The sequence below is a fragment of the Oncorhynchus keta genome, chromosome 18 (assembly GCF_023373465.1).
Source record: "Oncorhynchus keta strain PuntledgeMale-10-30-2019 chromosome 18, Oket_V2, whole genome shotgun sequence".
Classification (NCBI taxonomy): Eukaryota; Metazoa; Chordata; class Actinopteri; order Salmoniformes; family Salmonidae; genus Oncorhynchus; species Oncorhynchus keta.
The window spans coordinates 15,438,798-15,458,660 of record NC_068438.1 but is presented as its reverse complement, the minus strand read 5'-3'; the positions used below and the strand labels follow the sequence as shown (position 1 = coordinate 15,458,660).

General features: G+C 46.1%; 2 protein-coding genes across 20 annotated transcripts in view; one reads left to right on the top strand and one right to left on the bottom strand.

Annotated features, from left to right (window-relative positions):
* Positions 1–12,807, top strand: part of LOC118373511 (pleckstrin homology-like domain family B member 1) — a 121,596-nt gene extending 108,789 nt beyond the window's left edge. For 15 of the 18 annotated variants that reach the window (XM_035759648.2, XM_035759652.2, XM_035759651.2 and 12 more), the window contains 11 exons: positions 2,618–2,734; positions 3,487–3,589; positions 3,961–4,053; positions 4,745–5,039; positions 7,027–7,117; positions 7,396–7,542; positions 7,676–7,895; positions 9,232–9,317; positions 9,520–9,549; positions 10,215–10,253; positions 10,786–12,807. In XM_035759648.2, the coding sequence (XP_035615541.1) occupies positions 2,618–2,734; positions 3,487–3,589; positions 3,961–4,053; positions 4,745–5,039; positions 7,027–7,117; positions 7,396–7,542; positions 7,676–7,895; positions 9,232–9,317; positions 9,520–9,549; positions 10,215–10,253; positions 10,786–10,926 (1,362 nt within the window). In that variant the 3' untranslated portion in view covers positions 10,927–12,807. The remainder of the gene's footprint in view (positions 1–2,617; positions 2,735–3,486; positions 3,590–3,960; positions 4,054–4,744; positions 5,040–7,026; positions 7,118–7,395; positions 7,543–7,675; positions 7,896–9,231; positions 9,318–9,519; positions 9,550–10,214; positions 10,254–10,785) is intronic. The other 3 variants (XM_035759650.2, XM_035759649.2, XM_035759656.2) reach the window with 3 other exon arrangements.
* A 1-nt stretch (position 12,808) lies between these two features.
* LOC118396840 (alpha-2-macroglobulin-like) overlaps positions 12,809–19,863 on the bottom strand; it is a 31,431-nt gene continuing 24,376 nt past the window's right edge. For both annotated transcript variants that reach the window (XM_052467484.1, XM_052467483.1), the window contains exons 28-36: positions 16,402–16,567; positions 16,110–16,306; positions 15,597–15,812; positions 15,275–15,393; positions 14,404–14,494; positions 14,094–14,162; positions 13,769–13,874; positions 13,319–13,360; positions 12,809–13,174 (exon numbers count right to left, since the gene is read on the bottom strand). In XM_052467484.1, the coding sequence (XP_052323444.1) occupies positions 13,152–13,174; positions 13,319–13,360; positions 13,769–13,874; positions 14,094–14,162; positions 14,404–14,494; positions 15,275–15,393; positions 15,597–15,812; positions 16,110–16,306; positions 16,402–16,567 (1,029 nt within the window). In that variant the 3' untranslated portion in view covers positions 12,809–13,151. The remainder of the gene's footprint in view (positions 13,175–13,318; positions 13,361–13,768; positions 13,875–14,093; positions 14,163–14,403; positions 14,495–15,274; positions 15,394–15,596; positions 15,813–16,109; positions 16,307–16,401; positions 16,568–19,863) is intronic.

Below are 19,863 nucleotides of genomic sequence, written 5' to 3'. Positions count from 1 at the left end.
CAGTACCCCCAAAGGTGCGGACTCTGGCCGCAAAACCTAAACCTATAGGGGAGGGTCTGGGTGGGCATCTATCCTCGGTGGCGGCTCAGGTGCAGGACGCAGACCCCGCTCCACCACTGGCTCACCCCACTTTGGTGACCCAAAGGGGACCCTCATCACCCTCAAAGTCGTGCCATGGATCATCACTGGAGGCTTCTTGCCATGGATCATCACTGGAGGCTTCGTGCCATGGATCATAACTGGAGGGAGGAGACGTATGGGCAGCCTGGTACGTTGAGCTGCCCCAGGGCTCACCAGGCTGGAGAGACATACAGGAGGCCCTGTCCTAGGCAGAGGCACCGGATACACTAGGCCGTGGAGGCGCACTGGAGGTCTTGAGCGTAGAGCCTGCACAACCCGTCCTGGCTGGATGGTTATTTTCGCCCTGCAGATGCGGGGCGCAGGCACAGGACGCACTGGGCTGTGCCTACGCACCGGAGACATATTGCGCAACCGTAAGGCTATCCAGAGGGTAGTGAGGTCTGCACACTACCCTGCACACTACCCCCTCTTGCGGTAATTGAGTAGGCTTCTTTTTACAGAAGGCGAGGGCCAAATCGGCATATTCAGAGGGGATGCGCACGGTGGTGACCTGGTCTGGACTTTCCACCGTAGTAGCACCGACAGAAACCCCTAAACACCTCCCCGAGCACTTTCGTGACCACTCCGTGAGAGCCCTCTGTTGCCACGAAATAGTGGGGTCATGACAGGCCAACCAGGGTAGGCCCAGCACCACGGGAAACGCAGGAGAATCAATAAGGAAGAGACTGATTCTCTCCTTGTGACCCTCCTGCGTAACCATGCCCAGGGGAGCGGTGGCCTCCCTAATTAGCCCTGAGCCTAATGGTCGACTATCTAGGGTGTGCACAGGGAAGGGCATATCCACAGGAAAAATGGGGATCCCTAAACATTGGGCAAATGATCTGTCAATACAATTCCCAGCTGTGCCTGAATTTACAAGTGCCTTATGCTGGGAATGCAGGGAAAACTCAGGAAAATTAATAAACAAAACCATGTGAGCAACAGGGGGCTCTGGGTGAGCCTGGTGTCGACTCACCTGGGGTGACACGAGAGTGCCCTGCCTGCTGCCTCGACTCCCAGAGTAACCTCCCCAGCACTGACCGGCAGTGTGCCTTCTGCGGCCACAGATAGTGCATGGAACGGCCCCTCATCCGGTCGCCTAAGTGCAGCACTTCCCAGCTCCATGGGCGGTGGTGCTTGGGGATGGAACCAACAGACCCCGATCTGGACGTCTGCGGGTAGCCAGAAGGTTATCCAGCCGGATGGACAGGTCCACCAGCTGGTCGAATGTAAGAGTTGTGTCCCTGCAGGCCAACTCCCGACGGACATCCTCACACAGACTGCACCGGTAGTGATCGATCAGGGCCCTGTCGTTCCATCCCGCGCCGGCAGCCAGGGTCTGGATTTCCAACGCAAACACCTGTGCTCTCCTCGTCCCCTGCCTCAGGTGGACTAGACGTTCACCCGCTGCTCTACCGTCAGGCGGGTGGTAAAAGACTGCCCGGAAGCGCCGGGTGAAATCCTTGAAGTGGTCCAACACCAGGGCTTTCCCTGAGAGGCATGAGACGAGGGCCACACTCTCACGGCCCAAAGGAGCCGGGTGGACGGTTGCCAGGTAGAGCCTGAGCAAGAACCCCTGACAACCCACCGCCGTTCCATCATACTTCGTCGGGAGGGAGAGCCGAATCCCACTGGGCCCGGGTGAAGGAGGGGTGAGTGATGGTGAGACTGGTGGTGCTGGTGGAGACGTGGAGGAACTCTTCTCTCCCAGCGCTCTGTGGTTTGTAGAATGCCATCTATGGTGCTGCCGAGATGCTGTAGCATGGCAGCGTGCTGCTGGACTCGCTCCTCAACCCCTACTGCAGGGGCAACTGCTCCTGCTGACTCCATTCCGAGTGGGTGCGTGTTTCTGTCAAGGCTGTGGGTAACTGATGAAAGGAGTCAGGCGCAGGAGAGCTGAGATGCGTGGACAAGGTATTTAATACAAGATAACACCAATATAAACACAATACTATGGTGCGGGAACAATACCGGTACCACAAGGGTTAAATCATGAACATGTAATGGGGGAATTGAAACCAGGTGTGTTAAAAACAAAGACAAAACAAATGGAAAATGAAAAGTGGATCGGCGATGGCTAGAATGCCGGTGACGTTGACCGCCGAACGCCGCCCAAACAAGAAGACTCTGACGGAAGTCGTGACATGTTGTTGGTGCTGCCATAATAATCACTGTCTCTGTCTGTCTGATATCTCAGTAGTATCCGTAGTGATTTAAAGTACACTCACCAAAAGTAGGCTGCTTTAACATTTCAAAGATATCAATCAATGTCAATATGTTGTTGAATTGAAATTACTTTGAAACTCTAAAAAAGCCAACATTTTTTGTATTTGTACCCTACTCTACTTCTCATAGCATCTCCCACCAGAGTAAGCATCACAGTTTATATTCCTCATTCCATTTAATGTAATACATGTTTTACTATGTGCGGGGTAACCTCGAACAATTAGTTTACTGTGTTTGATAGCTGATCCTGGTCCATCTTCACTCCTCCCAGGTGTTCCGCTCCAAGCTGGACAGTGATGCTGGACAGACGGTACATCAACCCAAAGCAGGCTCCGGATCCCATCTGCAGTGTGGAGCTGCCACACTGGGACGCAACACAACCTCCAAGGTAAACCTCGCCACCTCCGCTCCATCTCTATTGGTTGGGTAGTAGTAGGCTCCTCAGCGGATCATGCAGTAATCAACTATTATTATAATGTGAGGTTTATGTAAGGTTCATTTGAATAGCACACATTTGCAGCTAAAAGCCGAATTGCAGCCTACACAAGCCTACAACCAAATGAAAATACTAAATAGAAGGTACTGGTGTAGGAGGGAGGTCACGTTTGTGGCTGGATTTTGTAGCTTGTGCAGATCTCTTCTGAGGCAGCCATTTGCTGTAAACTTGCAATCTAGCTAGCTTCATCATAATAGTTTGTGTTAAGTTTCTATGAGGACGACTAAAGTACATAATGCCCTTTATACACAATCAATCTGAATGTAGTGCATGTATCCTGCTCAGGTCACCTGGTGATTGATTTGACCTAGCATATGGTTACATACTGGTAAACAACGGCAGGTTGTTATGTTTTGTGTGTTACATGATAGTATCAGATTACATTTGATAGTATTAGATCGAGAGTTTAAATGCATACCATATGATGGTTTATATACTGTCCCATTCACTGGATATCTTATTGGCTCTTGGCCTTGCCTGCCAGTCAATGACGACCACATTGGAAATCAATATTTTGGTGGAAACCTTGATGGCTTGTCACTTGTGTACTTCCATTGCATTGATATGTTGCTGTATATGTTTTTCATTGTTAATTGAATTGAATTAATTGAATCAATCACTCTCCTCCTTTTGTGTCCTTCTAGAGCCCACTGATGGTTCCCAACAGTACCGGCAGTTTGCCACGGAACTTGGCTGCCACCATGCAGGACATAGAGACCAAGAGAGCGCTAGCCTTACAGCAGAAAGGTAACCACCTTTTGGGGGTTTTCCCCAGGCTACTCTGTCCCATGTTCTGGTCTGAGGTGAGAGTTTCAGCAGTAAACATCAACATGGAATAAATATAGTTAGAATGTGTTTAAGATGGTCCTCTCCAAGATTTGTCTGTCATTTTGAAGATTTCCTGTCATGCTTCAGAGAAACCACACCCCGTCCCTGTCTTCATCACCCCACTTCCCCCTCACCCAGTCTCTGCTTCCACGGTTACGACCCCTCCCACGCTTCCCTCCTCTAGCTCGGATTTAACCACCATGTTGTCCTCCTGTCTGTCACCCTGTCCTTCCGTCCCTCCATCCAACCATCCCTCTCTCCATTACTGTCCTCCACTCTCCATGTCACAGAGTCCTCCTTGCCTTCCACGCCTGAGTCTCCCTGCTCCACCATGGACAATCCCACAGACCGACAGATAGACAGACAGACCTCTGAGCCTGGGAGTGGGTTTGGTCTCATGTTCATTTCCTAAAAGTCTGATGTTCGTCTCATATAAACTCTCCATCCTTCTTCTTCTCCATCCCCCTGCTGAGAATCAACAATGCATGCATTTGGTAGAAGCAGTGCTCTTCATCTGTCGGGCCACCGTTGTTCCTCTTTAACTTTGCGCCTGTTTTTAAAAGAGGTATCTGTCAGCTATATGATGGATAGCGAGCATGGGTTTGAACTTGAAGGTGACTTCCTTGGGTTTGCTGGATAATTTTGCATTAGTATTTCTGCTGCTAATGTACTTAGAAGGCTTTGGTGATGAGGAAACGTGTTGCCGGTTGAATTGTGCTTGGGCTTTTGATAATACCGAGCACATACTATACATGTATGTTTGATGTATGTGTGGGGCCTGGTTTCATCTGTCGCTGACCTGTGGTATCTACATTACATGGACTCACAGGCAATCTTTAGGTATTCTCTCTTCATAGCCGGGTGACGCTGATCATCAGGACCTTTTTCTTGGCAAGTGGATGTGAGTGTGTTTGAGTTGGTTAGAGGGTGAGTATGTATGTCTGCATGCTGAGGGTGTTGCCATGCATCCTGGGACTGTCATCATGGGACATAATGGGGTATCCCTGGACGTGATGAAACCACCCCACAGATCAGCTGTGACCTCCTACTTCCTCCCTCTCCCTCCACCCCCAGGCCACCAGGTGATCGAGGAGCAGCGGCGTCGATTGGCTGAGCTGAAGCAGCGAGCTGCAGTGGAGGCCCAGTGCCAGTGGGATGCGCTCCACGGCTCTCAGACCCACCTCAACACCCAGTATGCCCCTTCCCATGCCCAAGGCCCTCCCATGGTGCACCACTCCATCCTGCACCACCAGCCGCCACCGGCGGGCGAGCAGCCATACGACACACTGAGTCTGGAGAGCTCTGACAGCATGGACACCAGCGTCTCCACCGGCAACAACTCAGCCTGCTCCCCCGACAACATGTCCAGGTCAGAGAAACGTACACACACACACCCCGCACGCATATCCTCGAACACACACACACACTTCATGTCCAGGTCAGAGCGAGGAACACTCAGCCTTACATGATACACAAAGTACACACAAATACTGACTAATTTATGCCAAGGAATCTCCGATAAGTAACCACAGGTGTCAAGCTGTGTCTTGTATCAGCTCATTATTCATTATTGTCTGTCTAACAGTGACAAAAGAAGCCTATGTGTCTGCTCAGCTGTTGTCAGTATTCTGGTGGATATTTAATGTACGCTACTGAGCCAAAACAAACCAGGTTGTCTGTCCTGAACTGGTCTGCTGGAACCAAACCAGGTTGTCTGTCCTGAGATGGTCTGCTGGAACCAAACCACCAGGTTGTCTGTCCTGAACTGGTCTGCTGCTAACCAGGTTGTCTGTCCTGAGATGGTCTGCTGGAACCAAACCAGGTTGTCTGTCCTGAGAATGTGTGCTGGAACCAAACCAGGTTGTCTGTCCTGAGAATGTGTGCTGGAACCAAACCAGGTTGTCTGTCCTGAGAATGTGTGCTGGAACCAAACCAGGTTGTCTGTCCTGAGATGGTGTGCTGGAACCAAACCAGGTTGTCTGTCCTGAGATGGTCTGCTGGAACCAAACCAGGTTGTCTGTCGAGAGATGGAGTGCTGGAACCAAACCAGGTTGTCTGTCCTGAGATGGTCTGCTGGAACCAAACCAGGTTGTCTGTCCTGAGATGGTCTGCTGGAACCAAACCAGGTTGTCTGTCCTGAGATGGTCTGCTGGAACCAAACCAGGTTGTCTGTCCTGAGATGGTCTGCTGGAACCAAACCAGGTTGTCTGTCCTGAGATGGTCTGCTGGAACCAAACCAGGTTGTCTGTCCTGAGATGGTCTGCTGGAACCAAACCAGGTTGTCTGTCCTGAGATGGTCTGCTGGAACAGTGCCGAAAAGGACGGTGTGTAAAGTATCCGAGCCAGCACAGTTGAGTTTCAGTCGGCACGATAGTGTTAAAAATGTATATTTCTCTAAATCCAATTCAAACATTCTACAACTTAGAATTCAAATGTGAACAGGTCATCTTTGTGACAGTTAAAGGCACTCCCAGTCCGTACAAAACTCGTCAAGTTTGTGGTCGTGCATGAGTTATCACCGGCCATAATGAGGCCTACACAAATGTCAACAGGGAAACGCTCTTCCATAAACACATGAGTGACTGCTGAGATATAGTCAAAAGACTAGTTAAATATAGTCTTTTAAGACTAGTGAAAGACACTCTGCACAGATAGAGGGGTTTCCTTGAGCCAGTTGGTCTGAAAGGTAGGGTGTGTGTGTGGTCACACAGATTAGGCAGATGTGACCATCCCCTTTTGGATCTGGTGAAAGCACAGCTGTTTCTCCACTTTAAACAGGTAATCAAAGATTGCATGTACTTATCAGGCCCAAGCACTCATTAGGGTTGTGTTCAGTGGGCAGGAAATTGAGAGAAAAAAACTGTCCGAAGAGGGAAGGCTACTATCTGGACGTGTCCAATGAGAAACAGTCATTTGTCTTCCGTTGCAAAGCGTTTTAGAATGTTGACCTTCACATGCCTTAATGAACACAACCTTGCACTCACTATCCGCTAGGTACCACCTGGCTGTACGGGACATTTCCAGTGTATTGGACCTCTAAACAGTTATAGACATGTAATGACACATTTTATAACTGTCTGGGATAGTTAATAACTGTTTGTGTTAGTTAGTGTCCACATAGTAAGTTACTGTTTTTATGACCAATGATGACAGATGTTTTTAGGACTTACTTACTTACGTAATCCTCTTCGTTCCTATGTAAGAAGCTTGCCGATCTTTAGCCATTTTGGGCGTGGTTTTCCATGACGGGCCACAGTTTTAGGACTTAAAAGTATTAATAAACTGTTACCCATAAATATATTGAATGGTGGATGTCATTGGTAGTTGAGATGTAACTCTGACTGTCCGGTTTGCAGTGCCAGTGGGATGGACGCGCTGAAGATCGAGGAGATGGAGAAGATGCTGAAAGAAGCCCACCTAGAGAAGGCCAGGCTCATAGAATCCAGAGTAAGACACCACCTCACACACCATGTCTAGCTTCCTATCAGATCCCATACTAACGTCTTCAGTGTTTACAGCCAGAAGAGGACTGGCCACCCCTCCGAGCCTGGTTTCTTCCCAGGTCCCTGCCTTCTAGGGAGTTTTTCCTAGCCACTCTTCTGCCTCTGCATTGCTTTCTCTTTGGGGTTTTAGGCTGGGTATCTGTGAAGCACTTTGTGACAACTGCTGATGTAAAAAGGGCTTTATGTTCATGATCTTCGCTCCACCTCCGTCCTTCTCTCCAGGAGCGTGAGAGCCATGCCCGTAGGCAGATGCTGGAGGAGGAGAGGAGGCGGCGTGAGGAGGCTGAGAAGAGGCTGCAGGAGGAGACGATGCACAGGCAGCAGCTGGTGGATAAGGAGGTGAAGATGAGAAGCAAGAACTTCTCCCAGGTGAGCCTCAGGCCCGACAACAACAACCTACAAAATCCAATCAAAAAGAATATGCCGTTTGAGATCTGTCTCTCTGACCCTCTGTTAGTCGTACAGAAAGACTGGTTACATGTCTGTTTCCTTCTTTCCTCAGGCCCGTCCTATGACTCGTTACCTGCCCATCCGCAAGGAGGAGTTTGACCTGCGCTCCCACATCGAGTCATCCGGCCACAACGTGGAGACCTCTCACCACGTGATCCTCACAGAGAAGATGTGCAAGGGTTACCTGGTCAAGATGGGCGGCAAGATCAAGTCGTGGAAGAAACGCTGGTTTGTCTTCGACCGCCTCAAAAGGACCTTCTCCTATTACGTTGGTAAGGAAAATGCTGCCATTTATATCCATGTTTATATACAGTCATATTTGTGTGCTCTTATTGCTCTGATCGAGCCAATGGGAGATACAGTACATGGCATATTCATACCCCTTGACCTTAATGTAGACCGTATTTGTGAAAGGTGGTGTAAATGAAGTCAGTGGAGATGAACATTAGGATACACAAGGGTAATGCACATTTGTGGTTAGCAGTTTGGTAGCAGGCTTTAGATACAGTAATATGCAAATGCTTGGTGATCTGAGTGATAAAACTGCTAATTATGAAATAATTACTTTATATAAAATTGCAACTACTTTCCTAGAAAATGATGCTTTTATGATTATTTTTATGTAGCAGGGATCAGTTTATGCCTGAAGGTAAAAAGGGGCATAAAGTTACCCCCGGTCCCTCTTATGTGTTTTGCAGTGGTTGATGAAATAATCTGCAATATTGTACCATAAGGGTGTAAGAATGTAGAAATCAGGGGCTCTGTTCAAGCGTTACAGATTCCACAATATAGATTAAAAGTCATTTCCGATTGAGTCAACATGCAGCGTTTACTATGAATGCAGTCTCCACCATTTCATTTATTTATCCCTTATTTTACCAGGTAAGTTGACTGAGAACACGTTCTCATTTGCAGCAACGACCTGGGGAATAGTTACAGGGGAGAGGAGGGGGATGAATGAGCCAATTGTAAACTGGGGATTATTAGGTGACTGTGATGGTTTGATGGCCAGATTGGGAATTTAGCCAGGACACCGGGGTTAACACCCCTACTCTCACGATAAGTGTCATGGGATCTTTAATGACCTCAGAGAGTCAGGACACCCGTTTAACATCCCATCCGAAACGACGGCACCCGACACAGGGGGATTGGGATATTTTTTAGACCAGAGGAAAGAGTGCCTCCTACTGACCGTCCAACACCACTTCCAGCAGCATCTGGTCTCCCATCCAGGAACTGACCAGGACCAACCCTGCTTAGCTTCAGAAGCAAGCCAGTAGTGGTATGCAGGGTGGTATGCTGCTGGCAAAGGGGGGGCAAAACAAAAAGGAAGCCGTGTTCTCTACAAAAACATTACTTGAAACATACATATATTTCTACTGAGCTTTTTTGGCTGAAATATTCTTCAAATGGACATGATGATACAGTATGTTCCTTTTATGACACTGGCTTAGGAAATACTGTAGGAGCTCAAGAATAGAATTGTGATAAACAATGAAAAGGATTGTCTGTATCTACATATATTCCATGACTGTCTTTCCCTCTGTCATCAAGGAAACTGTACTGTAGGAATCGAAAATAATAATGTGATGTTTATCTCCTCTACAGACAAACACGAGACCAAACTGAAAGGAGTCATCTACTTCCAGGCCATTGAAGAGGTCTACTACGATCACTTGCGTATCGCCACGAAGGTACTTTCTGTGTTATCTACCCAACAATCGGAAAACAATCTTTAGGCAGAACACAATGAAATGCTCTTTTAATCACTTTTTCTTTTTACGCTTTCACTGTACTGATTAAATATTTATCTTGAAGATCTTTTGTTTTATACACGTTTTGCTTCTTCTACACTTTAATTTCTCACTCTTTTGCTTTGACTGGCTGGTTTCACAGAAAGGATTTTTCAACCTCAATTTGGCCAATGTATGTATCACTTTTTGTCTGTGAGCTCACAGACCCACCCATTGCTTGTTCTGCCCCCCTTACCCCAGTGTGTGTGTTTGTTGGTTGGTTTGGTTGTTTGTTTACACAGAATGTTCAGATAGAAATGTGTCATGTAGAATAGATAGGATTGTCTGTCATGTAGAATAAGGATTTGTGTCGGCTCTACATATTCCATTGCTATCTGCAACTTTCAGTTGAATACCCACCAGGGGCGTAATCATGCATGATTAATACTAAACAAAAACACAGCCATTACAGAACAGTGCATCTCTGGATCCTCACATTTTCCCTTTCCCCCCTTAGTTTCATATTTGCCTGAAGTGCCTTCTTAGTGATAATTCACTTGTCTGCTCCTCTGTGGAATTGGTTGTGTTTGAATCTGTCCCTTCAATTAATACAATTGAAACAGACTAAATAAGGGTGGATTATCTAGGTGTGTGTTTGCGTGTGTGTGTGTATCAGCGTTGTATTTCATACACTGTATATAGTTTATGAACTCCTAAGACGTGCATGTGTGCAACTGTAAAATATGTGCGATGGGCACATGCGTCTTATAGTTTGTGTGGAGAATGTCATGTTTTGTGTGTGTGTGTGTACTGTCCTGCTGTATTTCTTATATCCTGTTTTGACTCTGTCTCCTTCAGCACTTTTCTGAGCTCCTGCCTCCTCAGTTTCGAAGAGAGGTGTGTGTGCCAGCCACGCCCTGATTAACTGTGTGTTGTGGATAAACACGTGGTAGCGCAGCGTAGGGCTCACTTTTCTTTTTACTTGTTCAAATGACAGACGTGTGACTCGGCCAAGGAGAAGCCCCACTGTCCGGCAACAAGACAATCAGTTGAAAAAAATCTATATGGGCAAATGTGTAGCAGCTAACCCTTGCCTGTGGTTTTTGGGTTGTCGTTTATGATATTTGATTATTGTAGCACACCCATTGTACTAACCATCATGACCAATTAATTTAGGGAAAATATATAGGGACAGAGCATGATATTGGTTATTTTAGTTGAATCAGAGACAATATCCGAGGGTAGCACGTAGAAAAAAAACTCTCCACCCACATTCTGCATTCGATCTAGCCTCCAATGATCCCCAAAAGGATATGGGTAGCTTCCGCACTTTCACACCCCTTAACATCGAGTGCTAAATCGGAGTCATTAAATTATACTTCAGCTCCATATTACTGACCTTTGACCTTTCTCTCTCCTCCAATCCCAGAGCCCCAATCCCTCGTTGACCTTCTGTGTGAAGACTCATGACAGACTCTACTACATGGTGGCCCCTGCCCCGGAGGCCATGAGGATATGGATGGACGTTATAGTAACCGGAGCCGAGGGCTACACGCAGTTCATGAACTAATACTGGAGACTTGCGTACGTTGACATAAGGAGACTGTTTCAGCAGGAACACTTCAAGTGATTCAGACCTTTCCTTCTAGCGCCTCTCCCAATATTGGGAAATTGCCTTTTTATTTTGTTAAGTTCATTATATCTATTTTTAATATTCACGTCTCTCACTTTACAATATACATTTTTTCTCCACTGGTTTTTCTACTTGCTTCTGCCCACTCATTAAAAAAGGGAGCCCTGGAAGAGACACACACACACTGTATATAACCAAACGACATAACTGTCAGACTTTCTGCTCAAAAGCCTTTCTATATTGCCAAATGGAGATCTTGTTTTAGTTAGTCTCTTGCGTGAGACCTATTTTGTCAGTAAATGTCTTTGATAGTTTCTTTTTTTTCTTTCTTTTTTTTACACACATGGAATATTGCCAAAAGACAATGGTTTCAAACAGATGGTCGTTTTTATGGAATGTTTCAAATAGAATACAAAGGCATTTGCCCAAATCTACTTAAGTTTATCAGTGAGCGAAAGATGTAAATCATTTAAGAAATGCTTAAAAGAAATTCTATTGAAAATTGAGAAAACTGAATTGAAATCAGTAAGACCATGACACAACACACCAACTCAGGAGTCCATAATTAAAGTTCCACAGATGAAACTAGATCTTGATCCATCTCTGTGATCTTACTTTACTGAACTAGATTCCACTGTGTCCGTCTTACACTACTCCTAAAGACACACACAGTCTGTTTGCCAAGTCCTGATAACTTGACCCCTTGCGTAAGCAGCCATTCCATCACTGCCAGCCTACAACACCAGGAGCTCTAGGGACTACATAAATGAGACAACAGTACATGTCATTATAATAATGCTAATCATTCTGTGCCTTGATGTGTCGTAATACTCCTAGTCTGTAACTGTTGATCGTGCTGGTTTACAATCTTTGTTAACAGTATCAGAATTCAACAGACTTGCATGGGGAAGGGAGAGGGGAGTCTGATTGCTGTTTTGATGCAGCAATACACAAGTACATGCGAACAGTAACATCCCCTGAATTCCAAGTTCCATCCCCCACTACATCCTACGCTCTTGTGTTGATCTGAGATGATTGGTAAAGAGGTGGTAGCTACATATGGCTCTCTGATACGCAATGTGGAATTGTCGCCATATACTATTGCTTACACAGATCTACACAAGTGCACAGGGTATATGGGCTTGTTTTCAGACTCAGGGTGCATTTCAGCTTTAATAGAAAGTCAAATGATCTGGTAGCTTGACAAATCATTGTAAAGGACTCGGACAGGTGACACGATCACAACATTTATAAATCACCATCTGAATATCTTTTTAAAGAAGACTATGCTGTGATTTTGAACATGTAAACCTGGGTGTTTAGGTTTATTGAGAAGCCTTGTGAAATGTAGTTCTTTTTCTATTTATGGTTAACCTGCCTGAGATACAGTAGTACTGTAAACTGTCAAGTAGAGGAAAAGAGACTAGTGAGAAAAGACCTTAATATATTTTCCTGTTTATTTTTTCCCCACACCGAAATGGGTGCAACCAAATATTCAGCATTGGCCAGAGGTATATCATAGTGTTATATATAAAAAATGTATGAAAATGTAATTTACTCATCATTCAACCAGTATTGTATAAAAAGCAATTTACTTGTTTTTGTCATTTCAAAAGAATGGTCAGAATACACATCAGTATACTTAAAAGAACACTCACAGGGTCATACAACTGTCTACACTCCCTCAACACCGTGTAGAACATCTCTCACACCATCTTCAGACTTTATTATGTTGACGGTACACTGTTTTATACGGCACTTTCATGTATGGATTATATGGATATTGTCAGATCTATTAAAACAGAAATGTTACTGTGAGTCTGGTTTGAAATCATAGCAACATGGCCATGGTTTTATTAAAACGTTTCATTCTCATCGTCGCAGTAGAAACACTGATATTACTTTTGAAATAACGATCTCACATAATCGTTTTAGCATAAATCAAAGTTACAAAAAAAAAAAGAATTAAAAGTACATTCTAATGCCCATCTATTAAACACAGTTTAAAAATTCACTTCTGTTAAAAACGGATCACAAGTTGGTCAATGTGGTACCATGAACTGTAGAGGTTTTATGAGCTCTACCTAAAAACATGACTTCCTTGATAGGAAAGCAATTGGTTGAGCCATGGTCCAGTCAGCTTGTGATTGGCTTTCTGTCTTTCACACTTCATTGATTTCATCACCTGTGAAAATGTCAAACATCAATAGAGCCTTCCCTGCTTGTCCTAGGATTTTACACATTAATATCTACATTTGTCATTGAGGCTAATTTCACAAACAGAAGTATGAGACGAGTAGGTTTGGTTATAGAAAGGTTTTGTACTTACTCTCTGCACATGGGGAGCTGTATTCACTCACAGCTTCATCACCTGAGAACAGAACAGATAATGCAGAGGTCAGTTTCTTTCTAATGCTAACTTGACTTCCCTTTCTGTCAGTCAACATCATTAAACTCCCACTTCAGGGGTGAACCAATGGTCCCACTGGTGAGGTCTTGTTTCCTTCTTTAGGGAACAAGAGATATGTATGGAACCCAGACAGGTATGCCAGTGCCACCAAATATTTCAGAGAGAAATGGGTGGTTTGGAAACTGGTTAATAGAAACGTGTAGTCTTCATTAATAGACAACAAAAAAGCAACATCCAAACAACTACTGTATATGTTGTTATTTTCAATTCATGGTGCGCTATTTCAACGGACTAATATAGACTATGGGGAACAATGTTTTCGGTGCATGAGAACACGTTTTTACTGTCGGTGTTAAATAGAATTCTTACTTGTCTGGTAGTAGTCATACACTTTCACCACAGCTGGTTTCAGATTCCTCACAGGCACAACCTCCTCTATGGCCAGGCTGTACGTCTTAGTTTCCTTCTGAATAAGCTGGAAGAAAAGGACATTTTCTAGATTTGACACTGCAGTTCAATGTTATTGATTCATATAGTGTTCCTGTATAAAACATCCACTACGGTCTTACTTTGATGTTACTGTTAAAGTTAAATCCAGTGTGTGGACACAAATGAGACCACATCCAACCAGGTTAATGTGACCGATAAAGACAGCAGCCTGTTTAGATGCAACATTCATTATTCATGTTCCTACCCCATCTAGGTAGATGATGACATGTCCTTCCTCCAGGTCAACTCGTTTGACAGTGGGGTCATTTTTCAACTGGAAGAACCGAACACAGGTTAACATTGTCATAGACAGTAGAACTGATTAGTCCAAAGGACAACCACTGGCATTTACAATACTTACATTTAGAACAGACACCATTATCATTAATATACATTAACTAATCCAGGAGGGGATTATACTTAGGGCCAGGAGTGTTCACCAACCTGGTAAAACTCCTGGCCCTGATTAAACTGTATATGCGTTCCCCTCAACTAAGGCTCTCTTATTGACTCACAGGCCTGAGGGAGGACTTGTCCAGGACGAAGCCGGAGAGAAGTTTGACATTGATGATCACCATGTTGGTCTCCTCTCGTCGACCGTTGTACCTGTCAGTCAAATCAGGTCAGATGAAGGTAACATACTGTATTACCTTAAAAAGTTGCAAATATGCAGAAATCTCGCCATTTCCTGGTTGCTACAATTCTACTAGTTTGCCTAATTTATGTTTATGTGACAAAACAATGAGTACCACAGTATGAGTCATAATACCCATAAAACCTAGAGGTCAAACAGGGAAATGTTCCAATCGTTTTCTACCTGGCGTGACGTTTTGATAACCGTCTAAATCTCTCTAGGACAAGGTGACTTATCAATATATATTCGCCTGTATTTATCTCCCAAAAAAAGTGTCGAAGTGTTTCTAAAATAAATCATTCAAAAAAACGACCTGAACCATTTCCCTGCTTGACCGCAAGGTTTTCTGGGTATTATGACATCTCCATTGTGGGGCTCTATGGTGTCGAGAATCATTGTACCACCTAAACCTCTGAAATATATCTTCAATAAAAACAAATATTGTATTTTCTGCTGTTTGAAGCTGGTGTACAAAACTGAAAGTAAAAGATGTAAAAACTAAACGTAAGAATGGGAAGCATAAAAATAGCGCACATAAAAACAGATCTACCACTTCTTAGACTTGCTGTCAATGAGAATGACAGATCTATAACTCACATTTCTATGTGAATTTGGTTGGGTTGCCCAAAAAGTTACATATAGCAGCTTTAAAGATATTGACATCTACACACTGGTGGTTCAGTCACTTTGTTCACTTGTCCTACCAGAATCAGTCAGGTGCTATTTCAAGGTTAAAAGGAATACCACCGTACCTTACATCCACAGACACAATCATTGATTTCTTGGTGCCGTTGCATTTCCCCAGCGTCTCTGTTGAGATGTTAAAAGCAGAGAAATCAGGAGGAGGGGGAATATTGTAGTGCATGGCGATCTGAAAAGAAAACAGACAATACCATTGAGATTCATTGAATTCAAAATCCACATTTCAATGTACAGTACACAGGCATTTCCATTAATGCTGACACTCTAGGGTTGAAACGTTAGTTTTTGTTCAACAGTGTGCCCTACTGAACACAAACCAGACACTCAGGACTGCATGTAGAGGCAGCAAAGGGCTAATGACTGGAGCCTGACCTGCACAAACACACAGCTTTTGCCCTGTGCCTTGATGTTGTAGTCCCCAGGGACCTCCCTCAGCTGCTCCTCCTGATAGAGAAGCCTGTTGTTCTGATTCACAGTGAACTCCATATTCAGGCCTCCGGCTGAGCTCACACTGACTGTACTGGCGCCCTCTGGACTGAAGGTGGCAGCACCGTACTTGGCCAGAGCCTGCAGTGCTACCACTGTGTCCTGATGACAGGGGAAGAAGAGGGAGATGCTGTTGCAAAAACAAATCTGGATGACTGTAGCTTGGGTAAAGATGGAGAGAATCAATATAACAAAGAAATACATTGAGAATCTAAAATGAATCACAACAATTCAAGGAAATCCATACAATGTGTTATGAGGCTTAAATAAAATGTCCAATATGCTACATTTCATATAAAATAAGTATTTGGTGTGATCAATGTTTAACCATGTACTAACAGTAGGGCGACAGGCAGATGAGGTGCTAGTGAATTAATGTCTACCAGACCAAAAAAGTACCTGTGTGGAAGCAAAACCTCCGTAGGGGTTCTGCTGCTGGGCCAGCCAGCGGACGATGGCGGTGGAATAGTCCAGCCCAAAGCCTGGCATGGAGGGGCCTGAGAGCAGCGCCAGCAGCACGTAGGATGTCATTTCCACCTCCAGAGAGTCGGTCTTCCGCCCAGAAGCCTCTGCTCTCTCCCAGTGACGATTGCCACCTGTGGTAATTTTCGTTGTTGACAGTGACTGTTTCACGGCAGTCAGACAGACAGGTAAAGACAAAGACATTTTCACAAAGAGACAAGACACATACCTGAGGTATCAGCAATCTTGTCCAGGTGGGTGATGAGCTTGGCCCTCATATCCTGGTTTTGTGCCAGGGCGAATGTGTAGGACATCAGGGCTGTGGTGTATGTGTTGTCCAGCTTGTCAGACACTGCTGCCTTCAGACACACCAGACTCTTCTCCACCATGGGGTCCTGACACACCCACATACAAATACAACAGTGTTGTGTTCATTAGGCACCAGACAGAGGAACACTGATTGAAACTATGAGGGAATACCTGGACCAATAAGAAATGCTAATTTGCGTTCCCTATTTAATACAACCAAGACCTTTTATCGGGTCATTAATATGGGTATGAGTACTGAATAATGTTAGCAATACAAATAAATTAGGTGTATGCATGCACAGTACCAGTCAAATCTTTGGACACCTACTCATTCAAAGGTTTTTCCTTTATTTTTTACTATTTTCTTAATATATTTGAGTTTCTTTAAAGTAGCCGCCCTTCGTCTTGAAGACCGCTTTGCACAATGTTAGCATTTTCTCAACCAGCTTCACCTGGAATGCTTTTCCAACAGTCTTGAAGGAGTTCCTACATTAGCTGCTTTTCCTTCACTCTGCGGTCCAACTCATCCCAAAACATCTCAATTGGGTTGAGGTCATGTGATTCTGGAGGCCAGGTCATCTGATGCAGCACTCCATCACTCTCCTTCTTGGTCAAATAGCACTTACACAGCCTGGAGGTGTGTTGGGTCATTGCCCTGTTGAAAAACAAATGATAGTGGGACTAAGCGCAAACCATCTGTTACCCATCTGTCTATCGCCTCCTTTGAATTCCATGCTGTCACAGTTACCAGCCCTTTCAAGCTTAACATCCTCATCATTTATCGCCCTCCAGGTTCCCTTGGAGAGTTCATCAATGAGCTTGATGCCTTGATAAGCTCCTTTCCTGAGGACGGCTCACCTCTCACAGTTCTGGGCGACTTTAACCTCCCCACGTCTACCTTTGACTCATTCCTCTCTGCCTCCTTCTTTCCACTCCTCTCCTCTTTTGACCTCACCCTCTCACCTTCCCCCTACTCACAAGGCAGGCAATACGCTTGACCTCATCTTTACTAGATGCTGTTCTTCCACTAACCTCATTGCAACTCCCCTCCAAGTCTCCGACCACCACCTTGTATCCTTTTCCTCTCGCTCTCATCCAACACTTCCCACACTGCCCCTACTCGGATGGTATCGCGCCGTCCCAACCTTCGCTCTCTCCCCCGCTACTCTCTCCTCTTCCATCCTATCATCTCTTCCCTCTGCTCAAACCTTCTCCAACCTATCTCCTGATTCTGCCTCCTCAACCCTCCTCTCCTCCCTTTCTGCATCCTTTGACTCTCTATGTCCCCTATCCTCCAGGCCGGCTCGGTCCTCCCCCTCCCGCTCCGTGGCTCGACGACTCATTGCGAGCTCACAGAACAGGGCTCCGGGCAGCCGAGCGGAAAGGGAGGAAAACTCGCCTCTCCCTGCGGACCTGGCATCCTTTCACTCCCTCCTCTCTACATTTTCCTCCTCTGTCTCTGCTGCTAAAGCCACTTTCTACCATTCTAAATTCCAAGCATCTGCCTCTAACCCTAGGAAGCTCTTTGCCACCTTCTCCTCCCTCCTGAATCCCCCCCCTCCTCCCTCTCTGCAGATGACTTTGTCAACCATTTTGAAAAGAAGGTCGACGACATCCGATCCTCGTTTGCTAAGTCAAACGACACCGCTGGTTCTGCTCACACTGCCCTACCCTATGCTCTGACCTCTTTCTCCCCTCTCTCTCCAGATGAAATCTCGCGTCTTGTGACGGCCGGCCGCCCAACAACCTGCCCGCTTGACCCTATCCCCTCCACTCTTCTCCAGACCATTTCCGGAGACCTTCTCCCTTACCTCACCTCGCTCATCAACTCATCCCTGACCGCTGGCTACGTCCCTTCCGTCTTCAAGAGAGCGAGAGTTGCACCCCTTCTGAAAAACCTACACTCGATCCCTCCGATGTCAACAACTACAGACCAGTATCCCTTCTCTCTTTTCTCTCCAAAACTCTTGAGCGTGCCGTCCTTGGCCAGCTCTACCGCTATCTCTCTCAGAATGACCTTCTTGATCCAAATCAGTCAGGTTTCAAGACTAGTCATTCAACTGAGACTGCTCTTCTCTGTATCACGGAGGCGCTCCGCACTGCTAAAGCTAACTCTCTCTCCTCTGCTCTCATCCTTCTAGACCTATCGGCTGCCTTCGATACTGTGAACCATCAGATCCTCCTCTCCACCCTCTCCGAGTTGGGCATCTCCGGCGCGGCCCACGCTTGGATTGCGTCCTACCTGACAGGTCGCTCCTACCAGGTGGCGTGGCGAGAATCTGTCTCCTCACCACGCGCTCTCACCACTGGTGTCCCCCAGGGCTCTGTTCTAGGCCCTCTCCTATTCTCGCTATACACCAAGTCACTTGGCTCTGTCATAACCTCACATGGTCTCTCCTATCATTGCTATGCAGACGACACACAATTAATTTTCTCCTTTCCCCTTCTGATGACCAGGTGGCGAATCGCATCTCTGCATGTCTGGCAGACATATCAGTGTGGATGACGGATCACCACCTCAAGCTGAACCTCGGCAAGACGGAGCTGCTCTTCCTCCCGGAGAAGGACTGCCCATTCCATGATCTCGCCATCACGGTTGACAACTCCATTGTGTCCTCCTCCCAGAGCGCTAAGAACCTTGGCGTGATCCTGGACAACACCCTGTCGTTCTCAACTAACATCAAGGCGGTGTCCCGTTCCTGTAGGTTCATGCTCTACAACATCCGCAGAGTACGACCCTGCCTCACACAGGAAGCGGCGCAGGTCCTAATCCAGGCACTTGTCATCTCCCGTCTTGATTACTGCAACTCGCTGTTGGCTGGGCTCCCTGCCTGTGCCATTAAACCCCTACAACTCATCCAGAACGCCGCAGCCCGTCTGGTGTTCAACCTTCCCAAGTTCTCACGTCACCCCGCTCCTCCGCTCTCTCCACTGGCTTCCAGTTGAAGCTCGCATCCGCTACAAGACCATGGTGCTTGACTACGGAGCTGTGAGGGGAACGGCACCTCAGTACCTCCAGGCCCTGATCAGGCCCTACACCCAAACAAGGGCACTGCGTTCATCCACCTCTGGCCTGCTCGCCTCCCTACCACTGAGGAAGTACAGTTCCCGCTCAGCCCAGTCAAAACTGTTCGCTGCTCTGGCCCCCAATGGTGGAACAAACTCCCTCACGACGCCAGGACAGCGGAGTCAATCACCACCTTCCGGAGACACCTGAAACCCCACCTCTTCAAGGAATACCTAGGATAGGGTAAGTAATCCTTCTCACCCCCCTAAAAGATTTAGATGCACTATTGTAAAGTGGCTGTTCCACTGGATGTCATAAGGTGTATGCACCAATTTGTAAGTCGCTCTGGATAAGAGCGTCTGCTAAATGACTTAA